Genomic DNA, 26,284 nt, shown 5'->3' on the forward strand with positions numbered 1-26,284 from the left:
AGCAATACTTATTTATTAAATACACCTGTGGAAGGAATATGAACTATGTGCATTGGTGAAGTGAGCCAGATACAGAACATTCTATGATTTTCCTTACTATTGGTAACACCTCACAAACTACAAGCAAGCATTCCTCCCCTCTGATACTCCATCATGTTTATTGCTCACTTTGTCTCTGCAGGATAGCTTTAGATTCAGCTGAACTGGCAGTGTCTAACTTCAGCTGCCCCATCTTTCTTGAACATGCTTGTCCATAAAGGACTTCACCTGGTAAAGCAACCACGGCTTCCCTTTCCACCCTACATAACCTAAGTAGCTAAATTGACTCACTAGCTTGGGCATGACTGCATAGGGGAAAGGATGAAGCTCTGATGCCACTCAGCTTACAATATCACTGATAACTATGCTTCCATTTAGTCTACAAAATACAGTGCCCATAAAAAGTGACAAAATGTAAAGACAATCATGAGGTCAAACCTATGAGAAATTACCTTCTTTGTAGACCTGCTCTCCTCCTCAGGCCCAGTGGGACTAGGTAGCCACAGCATATTGGGTGCTATACAAAGAGCCAGGTTAAAGGCATTCATCTGATTCACACCAGAATTCTGCTCAATGTGATGAAGAACTCCAAAGAGGTGTCTGAGTAAGATGAGGTTGGCGTCTGGGAGCTGATTGACTAGGCTGTTAAGAGAGTGATAACAGGAAAACAGCAAATGTAACAGACTATAAAAATCTGGTCTTCAAGTACTGGAGGTTGCTTCCCAAAGCTTTTGTCCCTTTCTGCCCTTTTATAACCAGTCTGAGACATTCTCATCTGATAATAAAGTAAGACATTTCCCTCTTCAATGTATGTGAGAGCCACAGTTTTACATTCATATTGCCCAACCATTCTGTTCACAAAGCCTGGGGGGGGAGACCAAGGGACTTATATCCACAACTTGTGGGTAGAAGTCTTAACAAAATAAAGACCACCCAAAGGAGTTGCATACAGCTCCATGCCAGCAGCGCATGAGACAATGCCATTGCCCGTGTCCTGTGCTATAGAGACAATGCAAGAAGGAGATCCAGGTCAAACAGCAAGGGTCAAAAGCCACTATCAAGAAGAGATTCAATATACTGCTTATCCTGCTTGCTCCTAATACACTTTTCTTGCTTGGGGCAGCAGTTTCAAGGCAGTAGAGCTGTTTTCAAGGTTCCAGTCACCATCTTGGTAGGCGTATTTCTTCTAACTGCCAATATGATTATCTTTATTTTGTGCACATAGAAAAAAAGTTACCATTGCTAAAGATCTAATTCCACTAATATCTGATGTACTTCTGGTGACTGAATTACTGTGGTTTTTCAGTTTGCTGGTTCTGGTAATTTGAATTGGTCATCAGAAAAGAAATTTATTTTCCTGCGTCAGAAATGTTAACAAAAGACCACTGAAAGGTTTTGACCAGTGACAGTAGCAACCAGCAACAGCTCTACTGTGGCCTGGAACAGCAACAGGAGTCTCCCAGAAGATGAAGTCTATGATTAGGGCCCTATGTTTTGCCTTCTCCCACCAAAACAAGCTTTTACAAAGGCTTTTACAAACCTTTTGATAGCTTCAATTTTATGTGCCCGATTTTCTGTATCCACAGCTTCCATCCACAGTCCGTGCATGTCTGAGGATAGAACACTGTCAGGTATATTTCGGAGAAAATCCTGAATTAAATATATATATGCAGAGCAGTCTGGTCAGTTTTGAATTCCTTGTTTTGGTTTCATGATGCATATAGTTAGTGTTTATTCATATTAAGAAGATAAAATGAGACGCGACACAAATACATTTCTCCTTCCCTCCCCACTTCCACCAAGCTCTTCATTTGCAGCACTGCAGAACTGTGTTTACAGTTTATGGCAGAAGAACATGCTCATGCCTGCCCCTCCTCCAGAACAGGGTTGATCTCTGCTACAGTAGGCCAAGGACTGGTATCTAAGGCTATGCATAGTTCTGTCTGAAATATTTTTAATCAATAAGGATTGCTGTTTTTATGAGAGGACTTTGTAACAACTTAACATACGTTTTGCATGTAAAATGCCTGAATATCCTCCCAGTCAACAGCTTTTTATATTAGGTCAACTAGAACAAGATGTAGGAATGTTTTTGGCACTTTAGTGTCTGAATTGTTGTGACCACATTTAATTGCAAATTAAATGCAAAAGATAGGCTTTTTCTTATCAAAAGTTGTGTCTTATTCCAAGCTTCATCCCCCATCCACTACAATGCCTCTGCTTGGACTTGGCAGCTTTCCTCTTGCTTGCTGTCTGATTAGAGGGTGAAGGCTCAGAGCATAGATCGTACAAGCCATCTCCTTTGCATGGCCTCTCTGCAGGGAATACAGAGTGGTTGCAGTCAAATGGCACTAGTCCTCCCACATCTCCCTCCACGCTCCTCCATGTGTCCGAAAAGGACAAAAAACAATTACAGTGCTGTCACCACAGGGCTTAATGACCTACTGTGTCTAGCATCTGAATTGCTGAGTTCAGGCACTGTCATGGTATTTGGCACTGTGAGATAATTCCTGCACAGAAGCCATAGTTACTTTGGAGGTAGATGTTACTAGAACTGCTGGTGGAGGCTGTTTTGTACAAGGGAGGTACAAAATGAAACACTGGCTTGAGGGCCACTGCACATACCTGCACGTTAAAGCAACCACCACTGGGTCAGACAGATACGTTTGTGCACATAGAGGACAAAGCTGTCAACTGAGAATGTGCCTTGCTGGAAATGGTTTGTGCAACCCCCCTGCCCTGCCCTGCTTTGAATCATCCCTCCCCGTAAAGACTCATGTTGCTTTCTTACTAAAAGAAGGAAGGCACGATTAGCTCAGACAGCTGAGTTACTTGGCCCAACATACCGTGATGACAGCTGCAGCCACAAAGACTGACTCTCCGTCCACCTGGACATCATCTCCAGAGTTCAGCTTCTCTTTTAATTCCTTGCAAGTCTTGGCATTGGCAGAACGTCTGAAAATGCCCCTAGTGGAGGGACCTTCATGGTACAGCAGGAGCAGCATATCCTAAGAGAAAGCTCAGTTATATGTAAGAACCTAATACTTTATCCTGTTGTTTGTGTATATTATCCCTCACATAATTAGTGTAAGACCTAGTCAGCACTGGGAAGAGGACAGACGTAGAAGAGGTTTGTCATGACTTGAACAGGGACAAGAGCCTTAGTTGCACGTACAGTTCACATGGGCACTCCTATCCTGTGGCAAGCGAGAGTCCAGTGGACTCTTGTAGTGAATGAGATTTAGACAACGTATATGTACATAGTCCACTGACACCACAGGCAAATGTTGGTTGTCTTCTTTAAATTCTTGACCGAACACATCGCATTTATGTCAGAATGAACAGCGTAGGCTGCTCTTTACCATGATTGGCTTGGGAAGGATCCCATCAGGACAGACAGAGGATAGAGACAGGCCAAAGAGCTTCCGTGGGGTGGTAGGTGACTGTGAAGGAGGGCTGTCTGTGGGTGTGCTGGTGCTACGGCGCAGGGCCCAGTCAATCAATGACTTCTTCCTCTTGGTGTGTTTCTGCAGTGACTCTAAAAGGAAACAGATCTTCATTATACATGTGATTGTCCTTCCTACTGGCCAGTGAGTGACCTGCAGGGGAGTCAGAGTTCCCAGCAAAGCAAGAAGTTTCTACCATCTCATTGATAATAAATACACTGTTAAGGGGGATAGGCAGGTAGAAACCACTGCAGTGAAAACACCTGTTCATCTCTCAACCATCATCAGAAGTCTTACTCATTCACTGTTCTTTAGGGAACCTTATCATCTATGCAATGTTTTGAATGGCTTGCAGTTGAAAGCTACTCAGGAACTGAGAGCTAATTCTGAACATTTGCACCAACAATTTTTTAGCCCCTCTGCAATCCCATCCTCTATGCATGCAGTAAGGTATGAGAGTGACTCTGGGATACATGTACAATGCTTGGAAGAATTTGGCACTGCCCCGTAAAACAGAAAAATCTGTCTGGTTGTGAGGCACTTCTGCAGCTCCTACCTCTCTTCAGCTGCAATGGAACTTGGAGCCTGGGTTTCAGGACAAACTGACACTGTTTTTCTTTTGGAAGCTGCTCAAGGAAGGAAGCTTCTGACCCATCAGCCAGCAGGGTGTTATTGTTGGTTCCTTGTTGCTGGTCAACAGAATCTCGGAGACAGTTCAATGCGATGCTGAAAGGATGCTCGTGCCCTGTGGAACAAAGAGGTGTGTAAAGGGCAAGTAAAGATGCAGATGTGAAAACAGATTTAAATCTGGGCGCGAGGAAGCAGCCACATCCAATGGCTCTTACTGCAGCCAGGCCTTTAAGCAATGTTGCTCAAAAGCTCCACCTGAGGACTAAAGAGGCTAGGGTGCCTCTGTGCATATATGATCATTGCTTTACAAATAAGTTCATCAAATTAAACCTGGCCAGCTTCATTAGCAGCTCTTCAGAACATTATGGTTCAAGTCCTCAGTAATAGACTTTTGAACCCCATTACACTAATAAAATACTGTAAGCATTGCTCTGTGCTGCAGTCAGCAACCTATGATAGTCTAGTATGTACTGGACAGATACAAAAAATAAGCATGTGGCATGCGAACTTGGAAAAGCAAACTTTTCAAATAAACAACCTGCAAAGGGCATTGCTTACGGTGGCCCATGTCTTTGTGTGATCAGATCAGTATTGGATTAAAGTGGAGATTCAGAGGACAACAACTATAAGGAGCCTTATGAAACAAATTGGCTTTGATCTTCCATATAAAGATTTTCCATAAAAAACAGTTTCATTATTTGTGAACTGCAATGAAATGAAAGATAAATAAGTACCAAAAAAGTTAGACAAATATCTTATCTTCTTCATAAAAAGCTTACAAATCACCAGTGGATCCACCTAAAAATTCTGCATTCTTCTGTTATGTCTGCAGGGGAAAGCTGCTCAACTGCTTTCCCCTGGACCTAGCATGCTTCTGCTGAGTGGCCACCTAACTGCAATGACTTGTTTTACTTCTCATAGGGCCTCAATACAAAATGCTGAGAAGGTGTCCAGAGATGCTCCTGATGATGTTTGGATGGACATCAGTGTATATCTCTATCACAGGCAGTGAAGGCAGACAGAGGCTGCCCCAGACCACAGGCACTGTCTGTAAGGAGCAGAAGCCTTCCAAGAAGTGCTGGACAGAATGACCAGTCACCAAGCAAACCAACCTGAAAGCTCATACCAGCAGCCAGGGGGATAGGAGCAAGCTTTCTTCTATGTCCTACCTACAGCCCCTTGCATCACAAGCACCAAAAGGAAAGAGATTCTTCACCCAGCTTAAAAATCTGTAAATTTGGTTTGTCTACTGAGAAGTGTCACGATTTCAGATCCAGACATGCACAGATTTGCTTGAAAAAGGGAAGTAAGTGTGAAGATATTCAAAGATGTCAACATACCTTCATTAAATGTGTATCCTGACACCATAAGAGCCAAGTGACATTCTACATCAGCTTGATACGGTCCCCCTACAATTGCTTTTTTATGTGAAGAATGCACTGTTTCAGATATTTCTCTGCTACATACACCAGTGTCATTTTTCACTTACTTCTGTGGTGCTAGAATTAAGAGAAAATGGGAGAGCTCTTACCAATGAGAGGGTAAGCAGGCTCATCTTTTCCTGAGATCACCCAGAGATGATGGTCATTTGTCCTGCCCTGGTGGTTGAAGAACAGAAAAGAGAAAAATATCAGGTGAAGCGGACCAGGATGAGGATCCAAGGAGTTGCATTCTACTCAGAAAACAACAGAGAGAGATAATGTCTGAACAGGCCAAGAAGCAGCAGAAGTGTATAGCTAACTGCAGGACACATGGATGGGAGGGATGGGTGCTCTGGGTCATGCTGTCTGATAGAGAGTGAAAGGGAAAAGGTTCAGAAGAAGAACAGACTGAGCGCCATGAGGTTGTAAAGCCATGTAATGGTTTCCTGACCGTCCACCCAGTAGGCTCTGAGTGAAGAAATCCCTTGACACAACCAGAGAAGCACTACCAGTCAAGTCAACATGCTTTTTCAGGAATGCTGGTGTCCCACATTGTATATGGAGAACACAGAGCGCAGTACCATTTTCAGCCTCAACAGTCCAATGAATTTAGGTGTGGCTGCCAGGTCAGATTACAGATTGGCATATTTGGGTTCTTGCTGTCACAGCTATTCCCTACTTCCCTATCCCCTAGCATGCCACAGCACTGCCATACTTGTATGATGTATTGGCATCATGTGTTCTGCAAGCTGAAGAAAGATGAGAAATATTCATGTCTCTCTTAAGACTGCAATGATATGGAGTATGCCCAGACACTTTTTCACATAATTACACATACGCATATGACACAATAGAAGTGATTTCCTTTTTACAGAAAGAGAATGAGCATTTTCCAGGACTATTTTAGCAACGTGTTCCACACCTTTCCTTGGTATTATATTACTGGACACCGTAAAAGCTACCAAACACTGTAATTGCTGGACCATTGCAATGGGAAAGACTCATCTGATAACATTACTGATTTGTTCACTATTTCATGGCTATATTAATAATTCTTTGACAAGCTAGACTCAAGCCTAATGCTGGATCACTTTACAAAGTTTGAATTTAATGTAGGAACATAAGCATGAGCGTCTTTGTAAATTTTTGCATCCACACAAACCGATCTCTTCATCTTCTAGTCCAGAGAGTATCAATGTCTTACTGGTTAACTACAGCAAATGTAGACTTATTATCTGCACTGTCCCAAAACCTATCTACAGTGTATCTGCAGTGTCCTGAAACCCAGATGTTACCAGCTCCCCTAGCTAAGATCTGGCAAATCTATGCAACAGTCACTTACAGGAAGTCCAATCTGTAGAAGTGTCTTCTTCATCACACTCTCTGCAGTTTCCACATTGGACACATTGACTGCAGTAGTCTAGAAAGGAAAAGAGAAAATGTGGGAAGCCATTAAGAAGGCATGGAGATTGGTTGCAGTTTCTTGTAGCTTGAAAATCTGGCAAAAAATATCACTCATCTGTCTATTGTCTGTCTTTCCTAAATGTTCTAAACTAAATGTTTAGAACAGTTGCATTAATTTGAACTACATTGGAATCATTGTTATAGGTGATGGTTATACATCGTGAAAACTATTGTCAGCTATTTCCATCATTGGTTTATTAGAATACAAAGGCTTCATCCTGTAGAAAACAAAAGAACTGGGTGGTGTTCAGATACTGTATTTGATCACATTGGTATTTGACAACAATGCCATTGTTAGTTCAAAGGGTGAACATGGCATAAAGCTAATAAGTCAAAATGGCCTGGGGTCCCTCTCTGAAAGACAACTTGCTAAAAGGTAAAGGTGACCCACCAAGCTTGGTGTCAAGCCTAGAAATAAGTGCTATAAATATGAAGAGACCAGGACATATTCTAGTAAAATAATTCAGGAGAGTAAGCCAGTGATTCTTTCAGGATCAGTATCTTCACTTACTGCATTGAAAATAGGAATTACTGGTCACTCTACCACAAAGCATCACCAATATTGAAGTAAAGCAAAAGGAGTACAGAAGCCAGCAGCCAAGAATAATTTTAAGACTTTAGTATTCTTTGATAAGGGTCTGGATACCTCATGATTTCCCAAGCCAAAACCCTCTGAGTGGGCTTCCAGCAGGAAGTATGCAGCTACACAGATATGCACCCTGTAAAATCTCTTCAGGTGGGACTTGAATTTTAAACAAGGATAGCTGTAGCAGCAACAGCTGCTGTAGTTTTACTTACAGAAGAACAGCTATCAGCATCCAGCACAAAGATTTGAAGGGTTAGATTCTTCAGATATTCATTCTGTTTTATCTCACTGATATGCCTGAAAGTCAAAGGAAAGAGAGGGGGGGAATATAATTTCCTAAGGAAACTCAAGAAGGACCCTAAAGTTTGAATCCAAGAGATGCAAGAGAACTTCTCCTTGGCACTGCAATCAATACAGAGCAACTACAACAGTATTATTAACATGCAATGTTTACAGAGTGGTCATGTGCTTTTACTAACTTATTAATCTTTCTTTGAGGCCACAGGCTAGGAAAACTCCACATGGCAATGCTAATGCAGATAGACGTGCCTAACTTAACACCTTCCATCATTCTTTGGATCGTTATTGTTCTCCAAGAATCGGGAGATAACCTTTTCCCCTCTCTCTACATATACAAACACTTCTGCCTGAATGTTCGTGGAAATGACATATAAAAACATAACATTAAAAAGAAACAACTGGAGCCTCCAGATGCCATGAAATACAAACTTTAAATCAAATCAAAAAAACATCTGAAGAATCAATACCAGTTATGACATTTCCACAGTGATTAGGAAAGCCAACCTCCAGCACCAAAGGAATAAAGATGCTCCAATAATAATATCTTCTAGTGGAGTTCATATTTTCTGGACTGTAAACACTACTTTTGCTTTCACCAATGGATTCTACAATCAGACTTCAAAGGTAGATTTTTCAAACAGTAGCTAGACACTCACTGTGCTGAAAATCAGAGAGCAATCTGATATCAAGAATGACAAATTTCCTGAGTATTGTAGAGGAACCACCCCGAAGAAGGATAAAAGGAGAGTCACTTACCATAGTAATGCAGACAGCCATTGTTCCTTCACGTCAGCTGAGCTGAAGATAAAAAGGGAGGCAGATCATCAAACAAGTGCTGAGTGGGTAACAGCCTTTGGAAACTTTACCCAGTTTCATTTATATATAGCTGTAAGTCAAAGTTCCTTCCTGCAAAGCCCTGGAACAAAAGCACAGTCCTTTCCTACTTCTGTCCTATTTCAACAAACAACAATAATAACCATGACAAAAAAATCCCAAGAACAAACTAGACTACATTTCCCGCCCAGGCTGGCATGTGTTCAGTTAAGGAACAAATATCTTCGTGTGGTTCTGGAGTTAACTCATTTTGTGGGCCTTTATTATTTTTGTGGTGACCTTTAATTACTATTTTGTTTCTACTATTATTTCCTTTCCAATGTCTGCTGTTCTTAGAAGCTTCTGCTGCCAACGTGGGTTACCCAGGTCTCAGTGACATGAAGGAATAGCAACTGTTTTTGAGTTTGGACTAAGACAAAAAATGACTGCTTGCATGTCAGAGCATGAGTCCTAAGGCCAGGAATCCATCACCCAGAAGAGACCATCCTGACCCTTGGAAATTATGAGGCAGCAAGTGCGAAAGTAGGGTATGGTTCCCATTTCTTTTCCCACAAGGACAGCTGCCCCACAAAAGGAAAAGCATCACACTAGATCAGTCTTTCTAGCCAAGTCAGCAGACCCCTAAGGTCAGAATGACCCTTGAAGATTGCTGGCCTCCCAGTTTCGCAACAGACTGTGAAGTGGAGATGCCTGAGCTAGCAGTGACCTGAGCTCCTTGTGGATATACCAGCTCTAGATTCAATTTGGCCAGGCTAGACTGAGCCCAAGCTAAAAAAAAAAGTCACACTCTTTTTGGTGAGCTTTATGAGCTCAGGATCAACACTTGAATAGCCTTTCAGATGGCATTTGAACATGATCTGGTTTCTCTCTAGCCTGCTTCACACTCTCCTGCATTTCTGATGTTGGGGTTAGCAAGGACTAAACAGGTCTGGACTGTGCTGCTTTTGCAGACCTATCTTGACAATCCTTGTCATCTTTACAGGCTATTGTTGTGGGCACGAGACATCCTGGAAGATGACTCCAGCAGCAAGGTTTACCCAGAAGCTGTCCATGCCACATTAGTGGTGCATAAAGGAATTTAATCCCTGAACAAAGCCATCTGGCATTTTCATTAATGTAACTAAACCATCCTTTGAAGTGAAAAATTCCCAAACTAGGACTAATCTATAGAAATGCCCAGAAAAGTAGTGGATGCCCCATTCCTGGAGGTATTCAAGACTAGGCTGGATGTGTTCAAGACCCTTGGCAACCTGATCTAGTAGGTGGTGTCCCTGCCCATGGCAGGGGAGTTGGAACTAGATCTTTAAGGTCTCTTCCAACCCAAGCTGTTCAATGATTCTATGAAATGTCTGCTGGCAGGTGCTGAAACAACAGGTATGTAGGTTATATGATGGCACAAGCCAGTTTGCTATGGCTGATTTGGATGTGATGTTCCAGTATATTCTTTGGCAGGGCCAGCTCTTGTTACAATACCACTTGCAAGGCATGGTCCTCTAGTTTAAAAGTCTCTCATGGACTAGCCTGCAGATAATTTTAAAATACGACTGTCTCCCAAGATCTAAATTTTTACCACACTGCCTAATGTGAGTCATGCACTCAATGGGGAGAAGGGCTGTGGTAGAGTTCAGGGTCTTGCATCCTCAGTCATCATTTCTCTTGACACATGGAAGACTTGGGCAGCTGCCTGGTTGGAGAGAGGTCTGATGTCTGATGTGATACCTGAAGGTGACAACATAGTTGATGATAGGCCAGCCGATGACAAACGAATTCTCAGGACTCATCTTTTTCTCTGTCACTTCACTGAGACAGGTGCCAGTCCACACTTCACTCAGATGTACCTGCTTTTTCAGCTTCAGGCTGGCAGAAGACCTGCAATTCAAATTATGAATTTCTTAGGCCATATTCTAACAACTATGCCTCCAACGTTTGTTCGTGCCACCATCCTGTCCTGCAGATACAGCAACACTAGCAGTCCTCTAAAACTAAATGTCTGGGGATGTGGAGGCCCTGTAGGAAAGTTTTGCAAGTGGATTTTGGTGTTGGCGGCTCCACTTGTGGGCAATGTGTTTCACTAGAGCCACAGGCAGGTAATGATTTGGGCTAACTATTGTTGTAACCATGTGTTACATGAAAATGTGGCAGAAACAGTGAGACCAAGAATCTGTTTTCTGTACTTACTGTCTCTTACCCTCATGTGATTTCTTCAAGAAATCCCATGAGGAATGGGGCAAAAACTAGAATCATAGAATATCCTGAGTTGGAAGGGACCCTTAAGGATCATCAAGTCCAACTCTTGACACCGCACAGGTCTACCCAAAAGTTCAGACCATGTGACTAAGTGCACAGTCCAATCTCTTCTTAAATTCAGACAGGCTCGGTGCAGTGACCACTTCCCTGGGGAGCCTGTTCCAGTGTGCAACCACCCTCTCTGTGAAGAACCCCCTCCTGACGTCCAGCCTAAATTTCCCCTGCCTCAGCTTAACCCCGTTCCCGCGGGTCCTGTCACTAGTGTTAATAGAGAAAAGGTCTCCTGCCTCTCGACACCCCCTTACGAGGAAGTTGTAGACTGAAGGACTACCTTGTCCTTCAGAAAAATGGAGTGAAACATTAATACCAAGAAGAATTTCTTTAGGTGGAAGGGGGAGATGCCACATTTTAGATCCAAAATTTGCAAATTCCTTACTTGGACTTGGCGATGATCAGCATGTCACTGAACAAGATCAAATGTCTCTCCTGGGTCTGTAAGCCCACAGTTAGCTGTACTCGCTCATCCAGGATGAAAGTGGAGCCTGGGCTGCTGAACATCCAACTTGGCAGCCCATTGTCTGAATGGGAAGAGGAGAGGGTAGTTTCCCTGGAAGAGGACAAAAAATTGTATGACTGTCAGCAGCTTTTCTCATAAGGTTTTGTGACTGAACACTGGTGACTGTTTTGCAACAAACAGCCTGTCATCATCAGTGCAGACCATACACCAGGTCCCACACCATCATTTCCTGGGTCTACCCTCACTCTGCAGGTGGGATTGTGCTGAACTAACAAGCAATAGTTCCTGGCTGAGTCTTGTTCAAAGACCTTGTTTGTGTACCTGATCCCGACTGAACTAGCTAACCTCTGAGAAATGGCCCTAGATTTATGTAGATCGAGAGTAACAGAGATCCTCCTGTCTCTACACAGACAAAAATGTGCACCTTGCGTGCAGGCAAGGGTGCATGTAAAAGATACTTGCCATCCCTACACCCCTCTGCAATACTTCTCTAGTTGGAGGGCAGTCTCTATACAGGCAAATCAGAAAACACATGAAATTTAGGGGTACTACTTTTGACATCATTAGTCTAACTCCATTTCCACTGATCTCATAACGAGGCCTCTTTGATTTCATGGGACTGAGGTTAAAGCTAGCTATTAACTGCTTTTGAAAATCATTCCCCAGTTACAGAAAAACTACATTCTTCCCTCCTCACCCCAGTCACCAACAAGTGAATTCTTGGCTTATACATCTGTTGCCACTGCAAGTGAGAAGTTAAATCACCTTTAAACTTGCTATTAAAAGCTTTCCATGTGCATTAACTGAGCAGTGGGAGCCACATCATCACACAAGCTCAGCAGTGGACGTCCTAAAGCTGGAGGAGTTACACAGCTTACACAGCAGGACAGCAAAAAAGAATATCTCACCGATATTCTGGTGGCCTAAGCAAAGATGGCATTGTACCAGCTCCTTCTACAGCAATCCATCATGAGAAATGTTTAAAATTTCCCTCCCTCACGAGGATATTCTTCAGCCAAATAAAGTCAAGAATTTGTTTCTTTCTCTCTCTCTCTTTTTTTTTTTTTCTTAGTGCAACTTAAAGGAGGGAGAAATAGCAAAGAAGCCACATAATTTGGTTAGGAGATGACCAAATGAAAATCAGTCCTGATCTTTATTTTAAATGATCCCACAAGATTGACCTCAGACAGTTGTTTCAGAAAAGCAGGATGTACTATGCATCAATTACCTATGGTGTAACATAAAAGGTGTATTTTTCAGAAGGGCTGGTCAGCATCAAAATGTAAAGCAGTTCAGCTTTATCAACTTTTTCTTATAAAGAAAAAAAAGATCAAACTAGACTAATACCTCAGGAAGTGTTATTTATAAGATCATTATTAGTGCAAGGCAGAAAGGAGCATGGTGTCCCCTTAGCTATGTCTAGTAGTTACATGGTGCTGCAGGAGGAAGAGAGCATGACATTGACTAGGGTTCAGTTCCCATGTAAGGACAAAGGAGCTCAATTCATAGCTAGCACTTGATATTTCAGTGGAAGATTTGCAAATCTGGCATGTTTGTACCTAGCTCTATCTGCTGACACTCCTGGTGCTTTATATCTTAACGGGCAAACCATCAGGACAACACTGGATGACTCTGGAGCTGCAGGCAAGAGAGGGAGCTTTTCATGTTAAGGTTGTCACTTAACCTGTCCACCCAAGCTAGTAGCAAGAGGAAGCTGCTGTCTTCTGACAGGGGACATGATTGTCCTAGAGGAAGGATGGATCCTCGTACCTCTCTCAGCAAATGGCCAGAGATGATGCCACACACACAGTTCTCGTAGAGACCTCCCAGCACTCCCCTTGTTACCCAAAGCAGCTCCCAGCCTCCTCACACTCCCAAGTGAATTTGTATCTGAAACAGAGCCAAATCTCAAAGCCAACCCTTCCCACAGACAGGCTAGCAGGCAGAGCAGAGGGCAGAGAGGTCTCCTGTGGAGAGTTCCCCAGTGGAGAGTCCCCCTGGTTGCAGGGCCAGGATGTGTCCCCAGGGCTGCCTGTTCTCCTGACAAGACTTGTGGCTGGTGCAGCCTTCTTCTCCTTGGAGCAGCTCCTTCCACACCTGCTCACTTGGGGACTGTTTATGGTCCCTTTCCTATTAATCCAAACTGCAGCCCCTCACTGCAGTTAGGACTGAGGGGACGGGGATGACTGCTCTCACCCAAATCAGTGGACATTTGCAGAACACAGGCAGGCCCATATGCAGCCTCTCTGCACTGAAGTCTGCTTTCTGACAATTTGCAATTGTGCTTCTCACCCACGGCAATGCACTGCTGAACAAAGGAGGCCCTCATGTACCAGTCTCACTTCCTAAGACATCAGTTGTTTCATTTCTTAGAGTACCTCTGTTCACCTTCTCATACTGCTGCTTGCTGCGGGTTATATGGCAGACTAAACAGCCATGAATCTGTCAGCTAAACACACGTTGACTGCCCAGCTAGAATGGCACAGGAAGTTTGTCTCATTTGCAGCTCATGTCATTGTCTGGCACTTTACATCCTCTGCACTGCATTTTTAAAGTATGTTGCAGTAAAAAAGAAAATCTTCCAGATGTGTCCACAAACCAATTGCCCTTGACACTGTTAAATTAATTTTAAAAGCAGTTTCTTTTCAGCCTGTATAGGCAGAAAAGTGAAAAAGGAGTCCGAAAGGTATTTCCTTTACCTGGAATGGTACTTTGACTTGCTGAGAGCTTTAGTAATGGCAGAAGGCGTAGATCGTCTTCTTTGGACTATGGGCTTCATCTTCTGCAAGAGAAAAATACTTTCCAGTTAGTTTGGCCACCTTGGAAGCAGATTTGCTTACTGCACTCTACAATTTCTCTTTTTATCTTGCCAAAATTTATCATACCTCACCACTGAAAGCCATGATGTGAGACACTTTCCCTTCCATACTTACTTTTCAAACACTTGTAAAGTCTCCCATTTATGTGGGACACTTAAATCTTTCCTACCTTGAAACACTTCCAGTTTTCACAGCCAAAATTCAAAGTAATGACATGAAATTAGGCAGAGAAAAAAGCATGGGATGAAGGTCAGGAAAACTTCCTAACACTCTTACCTAGTAGACAGTGGAATAGTCTTTTAAGGAAGAGCAAGGAAATCCACTTTAAAACTGGACTGAACAGAGCTATGGACAGCATTTAATGCCATAGGTACCCATATTTTATGGGCTGAAGGAATGGATGAGTTTACTTATTAGATTTCTCTCTCTCTCTTTATTTTCCATGATTTATAGATTCATCAAATAGACTATTATATCCTCTGCAGGTAACGTAACCTCAAGACATGTGTATCTTTTTTAACACCTTAGCCACAGTCTTGTATGACACGTAAATGAGGTGACTGTAATGGTGAGACTTGTGAGTTAGACCCGATAACCATCCATACGTATATGTCAACATATACACAGAAGGTCACGGGTCTTCTTTTAGTTGCTAAATGAATTTTGTGCTGGAGAAAGATGCCATATTTTAGCCTGGGAAACAAATCAGCACTTGAGTGCCTCATATTTAGTAAGCATGGGAAAATCTTTCCCTTACCTCATATCTAATTTCAGCATTCGCTTGTGCTAGAGCTTTAAGTACCAGGAGGTTAAGATTATGTTCAGAATTATTGATCTTCTGACTTCTGAACATATTAAAATATGGAATATCCAAAGAATAAAAGAAACTAGGATTGCTAGTTGAAATCTTGCGGATAAAGTGTGTTCCTTTTATCAACCACATACTTTTCAAACTATGCTGGATGTAGAAATAGTCATTTCATGTGAACTCATTAGTACAATCTCTGAGTACTTTACGCTATTAGAGCTTGGTACCTTATATTAATCATGTTAACATGACATTCTTATGATGTTAGAGGAAGTTATTATCCCCATTTCACTGATGAAAAGGCCAAGAACAAAGGATTACAATGAATTTGGGTGCCCATTGTTCTACACATTGGATCTGCTTTTTCTGCGTAGACAGAAAGGGTGGATTAGGGGGTTTGTTTGAAGCACTCTCCCTGCTCGTTTTTTGCTAGAGCTACAAGGGCTCAGCACATCTATAAGTCTGTCTCCTAGCATTTATGTGAGGAATCCCCCAAATTAAGAACAAGACATTAGTAACCACTTCAAAAGTTGGTGGAAATTATTTACCACACTAAAGGAAGAAAATCTGTGGCAGAGGAGGGATGGAATACAGCTGCCAGAGAAGGCTCATGCTTACTCACATCGCATTTAGTTTACAATATGCTTCTGGACTCCTGTGACAAGAGACCAGGGAACTCAACAGGCAACGGTTTTCTACAACACAGACTGCTGAATAATACCTGATCATGTCCATCTGAGCCCTCCAAAGTACAGGTGGCTTTGTGAAAGATAATGTATGGTCATATAACTCAAAGTTGGAGTAGGGTTACAAGTGCAATTTAATTAAGTCATTTTCTAATGTATGAATGCTCAGCTTTGCAACATCCCTAATGCTCTCCAAGTAGTTTCTTTATGTATGAGTACATATGTAGACTGAGGGACAGATGGACAGCAGTTTCTCCCTCATTGCTTGATATGACCTTGCCAAACAATATTCCTTCCTTGGAAGTTTCACATACAGAACTAAATAAAAATAACATGAATATATATATATATAATTTTAAAGTCCATACTGAAAGAGAACATCTGCCTTTCAGAAGTGCTTTAATAAGATAAAATGTTCCTACAAAACATAGTACAGTAAAGCATCAGTCATGCCATATCATAGGGTGTGGTTGCTTGGTGGAAAACCCTGAGTGGCTGTCAGCTGCAAAGGTCTCTTGAATGAATAAAGCAAGCATGCTGGGAGATCTAATGCATCTCTAAGCCAGGGACTTTATTTTAACATTTTGAATGCCACGGCAGAAAACCTTTGCAAGTGACGGAATCCTCTGCTCTGAAGAATCCTATGGCATGTAATAATCACACTGTAGATAAAACAATCATTTTGGCCACCCCAAAACTAGTCTTCTCTGTGGTATAAGGTGGTAAAGAGTAGCAATGATATATATGATGTGCGTGTAGCGTACGAGAACATTTTACTCAGAATACATTTCATGGGAGACATTAGAGAGTCGGGATTTACTATACAGCTGATAGAGGGAAAAGTACTGGTGGATTTCTTCTTCTGACCATCAGGAATGGTTCCAGATTGTACCTGAATATTGGCAGCAATACCCTCCAAGAAGCCTTGTCTTTGCCCATGCTTTCTCCAGAGAAGTCTGAGGACCTGTTCACTAGTACTGCTTCCAGCAGCCACTGGACTACCTATGAAAGCCTCTCAATCAAGACAGAACTTTTTTTTTTTTTTTTTTTTGTGAAATGTGACTACAAGACACAAGTTATTCCCCATACTCACTATCTCCAAATAAAAGACTTTGCTCACTGGTTGCACAGAGGTCCAGTTGTCTGATGCAAAACAGACTGTAGGGAAACGAGCAAATTTCTTTCCAAATCCTCATCGAAAGTCTCTGTGATCTCAGCCAGTTGAGTCTCCTTGGCAGGACACCACTGAAATGATGGCCACGAGATCACACAAGTGGCATCTTACTGAGGGAAAAGGACACAGCTGAATGGCATAATCTCATGTTTAATATATTTTATTTGCATATTTAGTAGAGGAATAATAAATTGTTCTGTAGCTGTGTAAGGTTAATCAGTTGCTCATTTCCTCCTTCCTTAGCTATGTACCCCATTTCACGCAATTTTGGTTTGCATAGGCTAGCCAATGTAAATGATGTATCTTTAAGAAGCTGCTAGACGAGGAAAGAGTCTCCTAACACTTTGCGTGTTCTTTCAGTGACATGTAAAAAGTGCTCTGGAGCCTGCTTAAATATCATATGACTTCTAATACCAACATCTGTTGTCGTATGTCACTAATGGAAGGACATTAAAAAACCACACATGACAGCTCTCTATCATCTGATATTATCTGCACTCTAAATCTCACGATTACAGGACAGGACGTGCCACTCTATTCAGTTCATGCTTCTCTGCTCTAGCTCTGCTGCAGAGAACTGGTGGACTAGTCTTGCCTCTAGATGTTTAGCCTAAATCTTTGCAGGAGTCTGGTTGGGCTTTCATTACACCAGGGCCCTAAGGGAAACCTTGTACCACAACCAGCCCTCTAGAATGTTTTTCTTGTCTTACAGGTCATTGACACTACGGACTGACAGATAAAAGTTGTATGAGGCTGAACTCTTGGGTTCTTGCTCTTGCTCGGCTGTTAACGATAGTAAGAAGACTAAGGAGAGTCACCTTCCTGGTGCATTCATTTTTCTGTTAGCAAGTGAAGCAGTACTTTTATTTGCCTCACGCGGTTGTGATTAAACTTAAGCAATTGATGGTGGTAATGTAAGCTATGCTCTTTGAGGTGATCTCTGAACATGTCAAGAAATCATTTGTGAGAATTAAATTGAAATGCAATGTAAGCATTTTCACAGGTGCAACAATAGGAGAAAAATAGGTCATGTTTTTCTTTAACGTGATCGATACTTGCGGCTAATTATTTATTAACATACATGTGAACAGCTCAGAGACCACTCCTGTAACAAATCTGAAACATCACACTGCACTGCCTCTAATGGATGCTCTTCACTAACCAGAACTGGAATCCCTGAACCAGCATAGCCATCTCTGACCAGCAGGTAGGTGGCCCAGATACTCGCTTCATTCCCATGCACTCTATGGAATGGGCAACTCCAGCACCTGCATCCCATCTTACTATATGGATGAAACACCACAAGGCCTTTGTCTCAGTTAGGAGCTTTCTACATGGCCACAGCCTCCTTGCCTTCAGAACTGCTGGAGCCTGGAGGCTGCTGCTGGTGAGCTGCTGGGGCTCACCTGGACATGGGACAGCATCACACATTTCCACAAAAGCAGTATTTTCAGATGAAGAGAACACTTTGCTGTGCTCCGTCATGTTTGAGCCAGGGAGTGTTTTTGCTGGAAGTCAGCTCTGTTCACACTAACCAGGCACTTGAATTAGAGAACACTCACAGGGCCATAATCTGTGCTGTTTTGTTACCACGGAAACAGATACTCATTTACCCAACATACTCTGAAAGTGCTTGAACACTTGCAACACTCCGGACTGTGTTTGTGCATTACTCATCTCAGAGCTGCCAATTTTAGCTGCGTATTTCTTGGCTCTGGGAAAGTTGTGAGTCTAATACCCCTCATTCCAAACCCATGTAAGGCCTGCAATATCGGTTCAATTGGCCAGCACGAGCAGATTCCATGCCCCCGCACCCCTCCCTGACCTCTGTGCTTGAATGTTATTCTTCAGATAGTTAAGGTGGAAGGGAGATGAAAAATAATGACACCTGCTTAGTACAGGGTAGATTTTCCTTCTCTTGATAGCTGGTCAAAGTTTGTAATGTCTGGTTTAGCTCATATTCAGAAATAGGTTTTTTTTAATAGTTCAATTTCTCTGCAAAGCATAAATTAAAATATTTGTTTCAGAAACACTGACACATGTTTACAAAAACACCATGTGTTTTCTTGGACCCCAGCAGCTGGTGCAAGTTGACAAGACCAGTGCATTCTGCCAGCAGCAGTGGGAAGCTGCCTGGTCAGTCTCATCTCTATCGGTCAGTGCAAAGCAGCAGGGAAACACATCTCTATCACTCACAGGCTTCTCATGCTATGGAAGACTGTAGGTTATAAAGGCATGGATCAGAGATCCTACTTTTTGACTGAATGTGGGAGCTAGACAGCCAAGACTGACAGTGGGTTGGCTTGGCCATCTGCAAGCCCAGGACTTAGGGTGGTAAGGCACTGGAACAGGTTGCCCGGAGAGGTTGTGGATGCCCCATCCCTGGAGGCATTCAAGGCCAGGCTGGATGCAGCTCTGGACAGCCTGCTCTAGCGGTTGGCAACCCTGCACTGTGCAGGGGAGTTGAAACTAGATGATCTTTAAGGGCCTTTTCAACCCAGGCCATTCTATGACTACCTGCATGGTAAGATGTGGCAGATCTACAGGACTTTGAATTCTATGTTAAGCCATACAATACAGGCTTCTGCAACAGTAGAAACTATGACACAGGGTGGGTAAGCTGGCACAAAACAAGGATGTTTTCCCATAGAAACGTGCTGGACAAAAAGCTTTAAGATCCATTGTGGTAGGAAGAGTTCTCTAAGAGCCATCTTTTCAGTTTACTGGAAGGCACTTCCAAAGCGGTATTTCCATAAAAATGCTTGTTTTCAATGAATCTGCATTTTCCAGGGAAAAAATACACCATCAAAAAGTTTGTGGGTAGTTCTTTGGCCATGGGGTATGTCATCACTAAAACAGATTGTCGAGCCAGTCTGAAAACAAATAGCAGTGTAGAAATAATAGTATGGAGCTCTGCAGAGCCTCTGCCACTACACAAGGTTAACTAGCAGCTTTAAAACTAGCCTGGTACATCCATGCCACCCTGCAGCTAGTAGTGGAAACATGTTCTTTATGAGCACTGAACACAGAAGAAGATCAGTCAGTTAGCCTATGTCCATCCCATATGCTCTCTATTGAAGCAAAGATGATTGCTACCGCCTCCCTTTTCTGGACAATGGAAGCATTGTACACTGACTTTACTAGTTGACCCTTGCTAGAGATGGACGTAGTCTAAAAATGAAGACATGACTTTAGATCTAGGACATTCACCCATCAGTATCTAATCTGTTGTGAATGAGAAGTCCATCTACCCCAATGAGCTCTGAATTTAGCTTAACCATTTCCCTCTCTGTTCCTTTCTATGTGATTGTTTATTGAGCTCTTACACTGACAAGTAGGATTTAAAGAGCTCTGAAACTGCATTTTAGACCAACTTCACACCTGACACTGGACTAGCTTTCCTGTATTCAGGGGAGTTAAAAGCAGTATGATCAGATGTAGGGAGATAGCTAATTTAGGTCTACCCCTATTTTCAGCATATTGATGTTTCACCATGAGTTCTTTGCATACTGCTGAACAGAGAAAAAGGATTGCAACCCTACCAAAATGTCACTAGTATGGCTGTAGGTACCCGGCTCACAATTCCAAAGCAAACTCGCTTCTCCCACCACTCTGACCTTTTAATTTCTGCTACTTTTTCATGTGGAAGATTTGGCTCTCCATGTCAATCTCCAAAGTCTTAGACAGTCTACTTTCTAATGTGAAAACAGTGAAAGGGTATCACATCCTCTTAAATATATATATATATGTGTGTTCATAAATGTGGACTCCAAGTCAATTCCATGCTGACATTTAGATCAGTTAGGGAGGCTTACATTGCTAAGGACACTGTCAGAGAGAACAATACATCAGCTACAATGTCTTAGATTATTTGGAGTATCACAGATTGCTCAGAGCCAATAACACCAATATTATTCTCACTCTTGGATAGATCTTGTGAAACACTCTCTTCCTATGGATACTTTCATCACAGTATTTGTATGTTGTGTTAGAGTAGATAGCTGATTTCTGTTATTAATCAACTGATCCCAGTAAATGCACATAAAAGCAAAAGTTACTGCAGAAATGTAGCACATGGCTATTTAGCTCTAAAAATATTAAAGAATCCATTTAAGAGTGCAGAAACAATTAACTGATGGCTTGGGCTTAGATTCATCCATGTGAAAAAAACTGCTGCTGCTCTTCCATCCAATGAGTTTATGTTAGCAGCAGAATTCCTGCAGAAGTATCTTAATGTGAGATAATGCGAAACACTTCTGGCTTCAGCTCTGTTATATCCTTTGTTTATGTGAATGTAGAATGCTTTACAAAGTACCTGTATAATACTGCAGTTGCATTTCTAGTTAGAAAATTGAATTAGAGACAGATAAAGAAAAAGAAGAGATTGCTCACTGCAAAAAAGGACATCTCGCACTAGGTTACAAGAACAAGAAGTGGGCTTGTCATTTTATCATGCTGATTTGCATTTAAAATTAGTGTAGAGAATAAAGTGCTTGATTAATAACTTTACAAATAAAATCCTCCCACAATCCTCAGGACTGTTGTAAGACCAGGAGGAACACTGTGCAGCAGAGTGGTCCACTGGCATAATTCACCAGGCACAGCGGGAAGGAAAATGAAGCCATGTACTATCTGCCCTCCCTGCAACACCAGCACTACCTGCTGCTGCAGTCCTTCCACCCTCTTGTGTACTGTGTTTGTACAGCTGCTGCGTCCTTCCCCCTTGTTACCAGATTTCATCTGTCACCTGAGAAACTGCAGACTTGAATGTAACCCCATGACCAGGAGCAGATTTAGCAGGGGCTCTAACAGCTGTTGCCTTGATATCATCCTCTATTTGCCCTTAGATGGCAAAATACCCTGCAAGATGCCCAGTATCTCCTTACTGGGCAGCAGCCTCAGACACGTGTTCCTGCTCTGCATCTCATCCAGGTGTGCCCATACAACTCTCTGCCAGTCTGATATTGGGTGATATAGGCTTGAAAAGCCACACTCTTTCCTACACCGTTCCACCAGCCCCTTGGAAGAGGACTTGTTTTCTTTGCAGCCTTGATTTCCTGCCCAGCTTACTACCCATAATAAGATAAACCCTCTCTAATTCTCCTCCAAGCATCCCTTAAAAGGTAAGTGTTTGGAGTCCCAGGACAGACAAAAGCCTGGGCTGTGACTCGGTTCCCGTGCTGGTTTCCCCATCTTTGCCCAGTTCCCAGTCAGAGGAAGATGCTATATATAGCAGAGATCTGTTATGATGGTGATCACGTTTAGGCACTGTTAATCAGCTTCCTTCCAGCTTGCTGCCAGTCAGGCAGGCCAGTACAGCCTGACGGCCAGAAGGGAGAAGGCCCTCCAAAAAACACACTGTGTGTGAACCTGGAGGTCTTGAGAGGACCAGCTGTGTCCTGCACAGACTGCTGGCCTGAGACCTCCCCTCCCTCCTGCTCCACCATCCCGGCATGAATGTAACCTCACTGATATTCCCAGAGAAGTTGGGCCTCGAGAGGCAGGCTGAAAACAACCCCAGATCTGGTGTTTGCAGTAAGGAAGGTCTCAGGGGCTTTGTGACGGAGGAGGGAAATGGAAAGACAGGAGACTGTCACAGACCTTGCTGAGTATCTCCAGGACTGAGCAGAGGCCAGTAAAGATGACCAGATCTTCAGCTGAGGTAAATCATTTCTGGTCCACTATAGTCAGTAGCATTACGCACATTTAATGTAGGTGTCTTCAGAAGACATCCATAAAGTATGCTATGCCTAACATTTTTTATCCGTGGAAGTGCAGTGCCTATTGACATCAGCAAACAGGAATGATGTCAGAAGGTGGATCAGCAGTGCCTGCAGCACATGCTGTAAGGCATGTAACAGGGAGTGAGCCTGCATATGCAGACAAAGTGAGCCAGGCAGGAGATGAAAACATTCATGGAAGTGTTGACTAGAGGAAAGAGAAGCACATTTTAAAGAAGACCTCCTGTATTTGTCCTTCCCTTAGTATCCCCCAAGTTGGAGTGCATATGACGACCACGAGTGTCAACAACTGCAGCAGCTGGCTTCACCACGGAGCATGTGAAATCTCAGGGCAGAGGGCTGAATATGTTGCTGTACAGTTCAGTTTATTTCCTACAACTTCATCACTAGTTAGGTTGAACTGTGTTAAATGGGACTCTGCTACCTGTGGCTATCTTCTGCCAAGGGGGGGGGGAGGGGTGTCAGGATCACCCTTCAGAGCAGTAGGGCTGTGAGATGCCACAGCTGGATTCCTTTCCAGAGTCTACTGCCACTTCCCCAGCTGCTGAGACCTCTCTGCCCACCAACAAGCTCAGACTTTGCTGGTCTGAGCAATCCCCTCAGGGTTCAATCCCCTCTCAGTCCTCAGTGTGACAGCAAGTACCTCATTTTGAGAGGAAGCCAGCCGAAAACTAATGTATTTTGCCTGCTTGGTGCCTGGCCTACAGCACCTCTAAACTTATTATCCACAGCTGCAGTTGTTGCACATTCTCTGTCTCTGTGCAGAGCTGGGCTTTGCAGGCAAGCTTCACACCTCTGTCATATATTCCACCCCAAGATACCAGATGAGCCTTTTCCCATAACTCAGAATAACCAGGAGAAAATGAAGCAGGCTCAGACATCCAGCTCATAGCGCTCATGTGCCAACTGCCCAGCTTCTAATTCCAGGGACAGAAACGTTTCCAGCAGCTGTAGGAGCAGCTCCACGCCTTGTGCCGTGACACCACCCCATGCCCAGCTCCCAAATGGATGCCACGTGGGCATCCCTGCAGTGCGTGAGTCCTTTGTGCTTGCTCTAGATACACTCCAGGGCAGGTGAATAGGGGAAGAGAAGCAAACCATGAATGTCTAGAGGAATACCTACTGCTACAAGTGGCCAAGTGAGGAGCTCTTTTAGGACTGAGACTAGTGTCAGTGCTACAAGGACTGGCATAGTCTCTTTGCCAGATACTGATGCCCTTAGCAAAGTGGCTTTCTGCTTTTCCCTCTATATAACTGTTTCACCATGATTCCTTCTAGTTCATGGGTTCTAAAACATACTACAGTTTTTATTCAGCCAAGCACTTCTTTATCCGTATCCTACACGTCTACTTTAGCTTCAAAGCGACTGCTTGGAAAATGGAGAAACTGAGGCTCAGAACAAAGACTTAAGGAGCGTGTCCACAGTGGTGCAGAAACATACTGACAGAGCCAGACTTGGAAGCTAGGTCTTCCTTCTGTGAAAGGTCAAAACTAGATCTCCTTTCTCCTAAAATCAAAAGTTACATATTCCCCCAAAGTTATTACTGTGACATTTTCATTGCAAAAACAAGACCTACATGGTTCCTGCCCAAGGAGCTTATCCAAAGCACAAACCAACGACATCTGTGAGCAGACAGAATCATAACAGATCAAATCTCATGGCATATTACTAGGAATTCCTGATACCTAAAAATCTGCCATCCTCCACCTGTCTGAAGAAGCAGGCTCCTTTATTAACATTGGGGAAGTTTCTCTGTAACAGAGATGACTCATTCCATCTAACAAGGAGCAATTCGAAGTGCACACGCAGCTCAATTAACACTGTAACTGCCCCATGCCTCCTGACACTGAGACACTGGCAGTCCATTACGTTTTCTGGATAAGACAATGCTGTTCCAGTTCATCCAGCCTATTTTTTCCATATTACTGCACTCGGGTAAGGGCGTGCCTGTCTGTCCATTTACATTTTAATGGTTCACATTACTTTGCTCCAAACAGGGTGAAAATTCAGGGTACAGAAGATCGGGAAAAAACAATAGAAGTGCAGCTGCTTTATGATCTCTTTGGAGTGAATTTTGTCAGCAAGGGCACATGGTAAAGCATTAACACTTCCTTGCAATGCTATGGAGAATCTTTAGCTCTCCTGCCACTTTAACCCTTTGACCTATTTTAGATTCATAGTTAGCTTAATCAGAGGAAGAAGAGTAAAATAATGTTGAGTGGCCACAGCACCATATTTTATTGTGGATGCAAGTCCCTTCAAAGAGATGGAGTAGAGTTTAATGTGAACTCAGACCTACGAAACTTGGGTGTAAATATTTATCTGAGACGTTTTACACAAGTTCATCTTCAGATGTTGTTTCACTAATTGCTTCCCTCTTCCTCACTGTTAAAAAGCAGCTCCAAACAAATGCAAACATTTCTTAAAATACGCAGAGCCTGATGGCACTAAATCAGTTTGCAAGGACACACTTTGAAACATTTCCTTTTCCTTCCAAGAAATGGAGCCCTGCTGGTTTATTTTAAAATGTCCCATATAAGGGGTCTGGGAGAAACAATTCTTGGCTGCCAAAGGCCAAGTGAGTTTTCCACCCAGAGGTGACTGGGGACTAGTTTGACTCACGCTAATCTATTCCATCTCATTTTTTTCCCCTGCTTTCATGGGTTATTTGTGCCTGTGAGGCCTTCCTTCCTTAGGATTACTGGCACAACATTTACAGCAGATGGCAAAGAATGAGGATGTCCTGAAAAACGCAGAGGACTGACACCTCATGGAAACACCACAGGCCTTCCAGACTGAAGCTGATCTTTCTGAACAGTGGATGTATTGGCCCATGTTCTTAAATGACACTGCACTGGATCCCAAATCAAAACACTTTGAATTTGTCAAGGCTTGGACCTGTGTTTCCAGTTACTGAACCCAGCCTTGCTTGCATAGTGCCAGCCTCCACCAAGAGAGCGTGCACGGATGGAGATTAGTACAAGGTTTTGGTCCCTTGCTCTAACATTGCCCAGGGTGTCCTAAAACCAAGCAGAACTCTTAGCTGCCACTCAAGCTGCAGGACAGGTACCTAAAAAGGGTCACCAAAAGCTTTAAGCAGGAAAATAAACTGTGCCTCTGTAAACACCTGGGTACCCAAACGGAGCTCTGTACTTCCTTGCTATGGTATCCGGTACAAGACAGATGTGATAACTGGTGAATACAAGATTAAAAACAAACAAACAAACAAACAAACAAAAATAAATATCAATGTTGATTTAGAAATGTTTCTGTACTTTGTGCATCTGGGCTGCAGAAAAACTAAGCCACTGAAGGAAGCACTTTCCCCTGCTAGCACCAATTCAGGAGGCCAAAAGTAGTGGGAAAAGTAAAACCTTGTTTTGCAAAATATTTTAATCTATTCTTGGAGGTCCTGAAGGTTTGGCAGTAATTCTGATGTCCAGGGCCAAGTAAATTTGAAATATTTACTAACAACAGATTAGACATCGTCACCTGTTGGGGTTTTCCTGCAGTGCTCATGCCCATGGTGAAAACCCACTGCAAGTGACTTCACTCACGTGTTTTGATACAA

At 42.9% G+C, this 26,284-nt stretch overlaps 1 protein-coding gene across 2 annotated transcripts in view; it reads right to left on the bottom strand.

Annotated features, from left to right (window-relative positions):
• The window catches only part of LOC311443774 (uncharacterized protein), a 38,854-nt gene that overhangs the window by 4,578 nt on the left and 7,992 nt on the right, over positions 1-26,284 (bottom strand). For both annotated transcript variants that reach the window (XM_084534235.1, XM_084534234.1), the window contains exons 2-13: positions 14,184-14,266; positions 11,404-11,574; positions 10,440-10,589; positions 8,643-8,684; positions 7,799-7,883; positions 6,879-6,956; positions 5,647-5,713; positions 4,042-4,230; positions 3,402-3,577; positions 2,886-3,047; positions 1,580-1,689; positions 492-681 (exon numbers count right to left, since the gene is read on the bottom strand). In XM_084534235.1, the coding sequence (XP_084390361.1) occupies positions 492-681; positions 1,580-1,689; positions 2,886-3,047; positions 3,402-3,577; positions 4,042-4,230; positions 5,647-5,713; positions 6,879-6,956; positions 7,799-7,883; positions 8,643-8,684; positions 10,440-10,589; positions 11,404-11,574; positions 14,184-14,263 (1,500 nt within the window). In that variant the 5' untranslated portion in view covers positions 14,264-14,266. The remainder of the gene's footprint in view (positions 1-491; positions 682-1,579; positions 1,690-2,885; positions 3,048-3,401; positions 3,578-4,041; positions 4,231-5,646; positions 5,714-6,878; positions 6,957-7,798; positions 7,884-8,642; positions 8,685-10,439; positions 10,590-11,403; positions 11,575-14,183; positions 14,267-26,284) is intronic.

The sequence above is a fragment of the Aythya ferina genome (genome assembly GCF_964211825.1).
Source record: "Aythya ferina genome assembly, chromosome: 13".
NCBI lineage: Eukaryota > Metazoa > Chordata > Aves > Anseriformes > Anatidae > Aythya > Aythya ferina.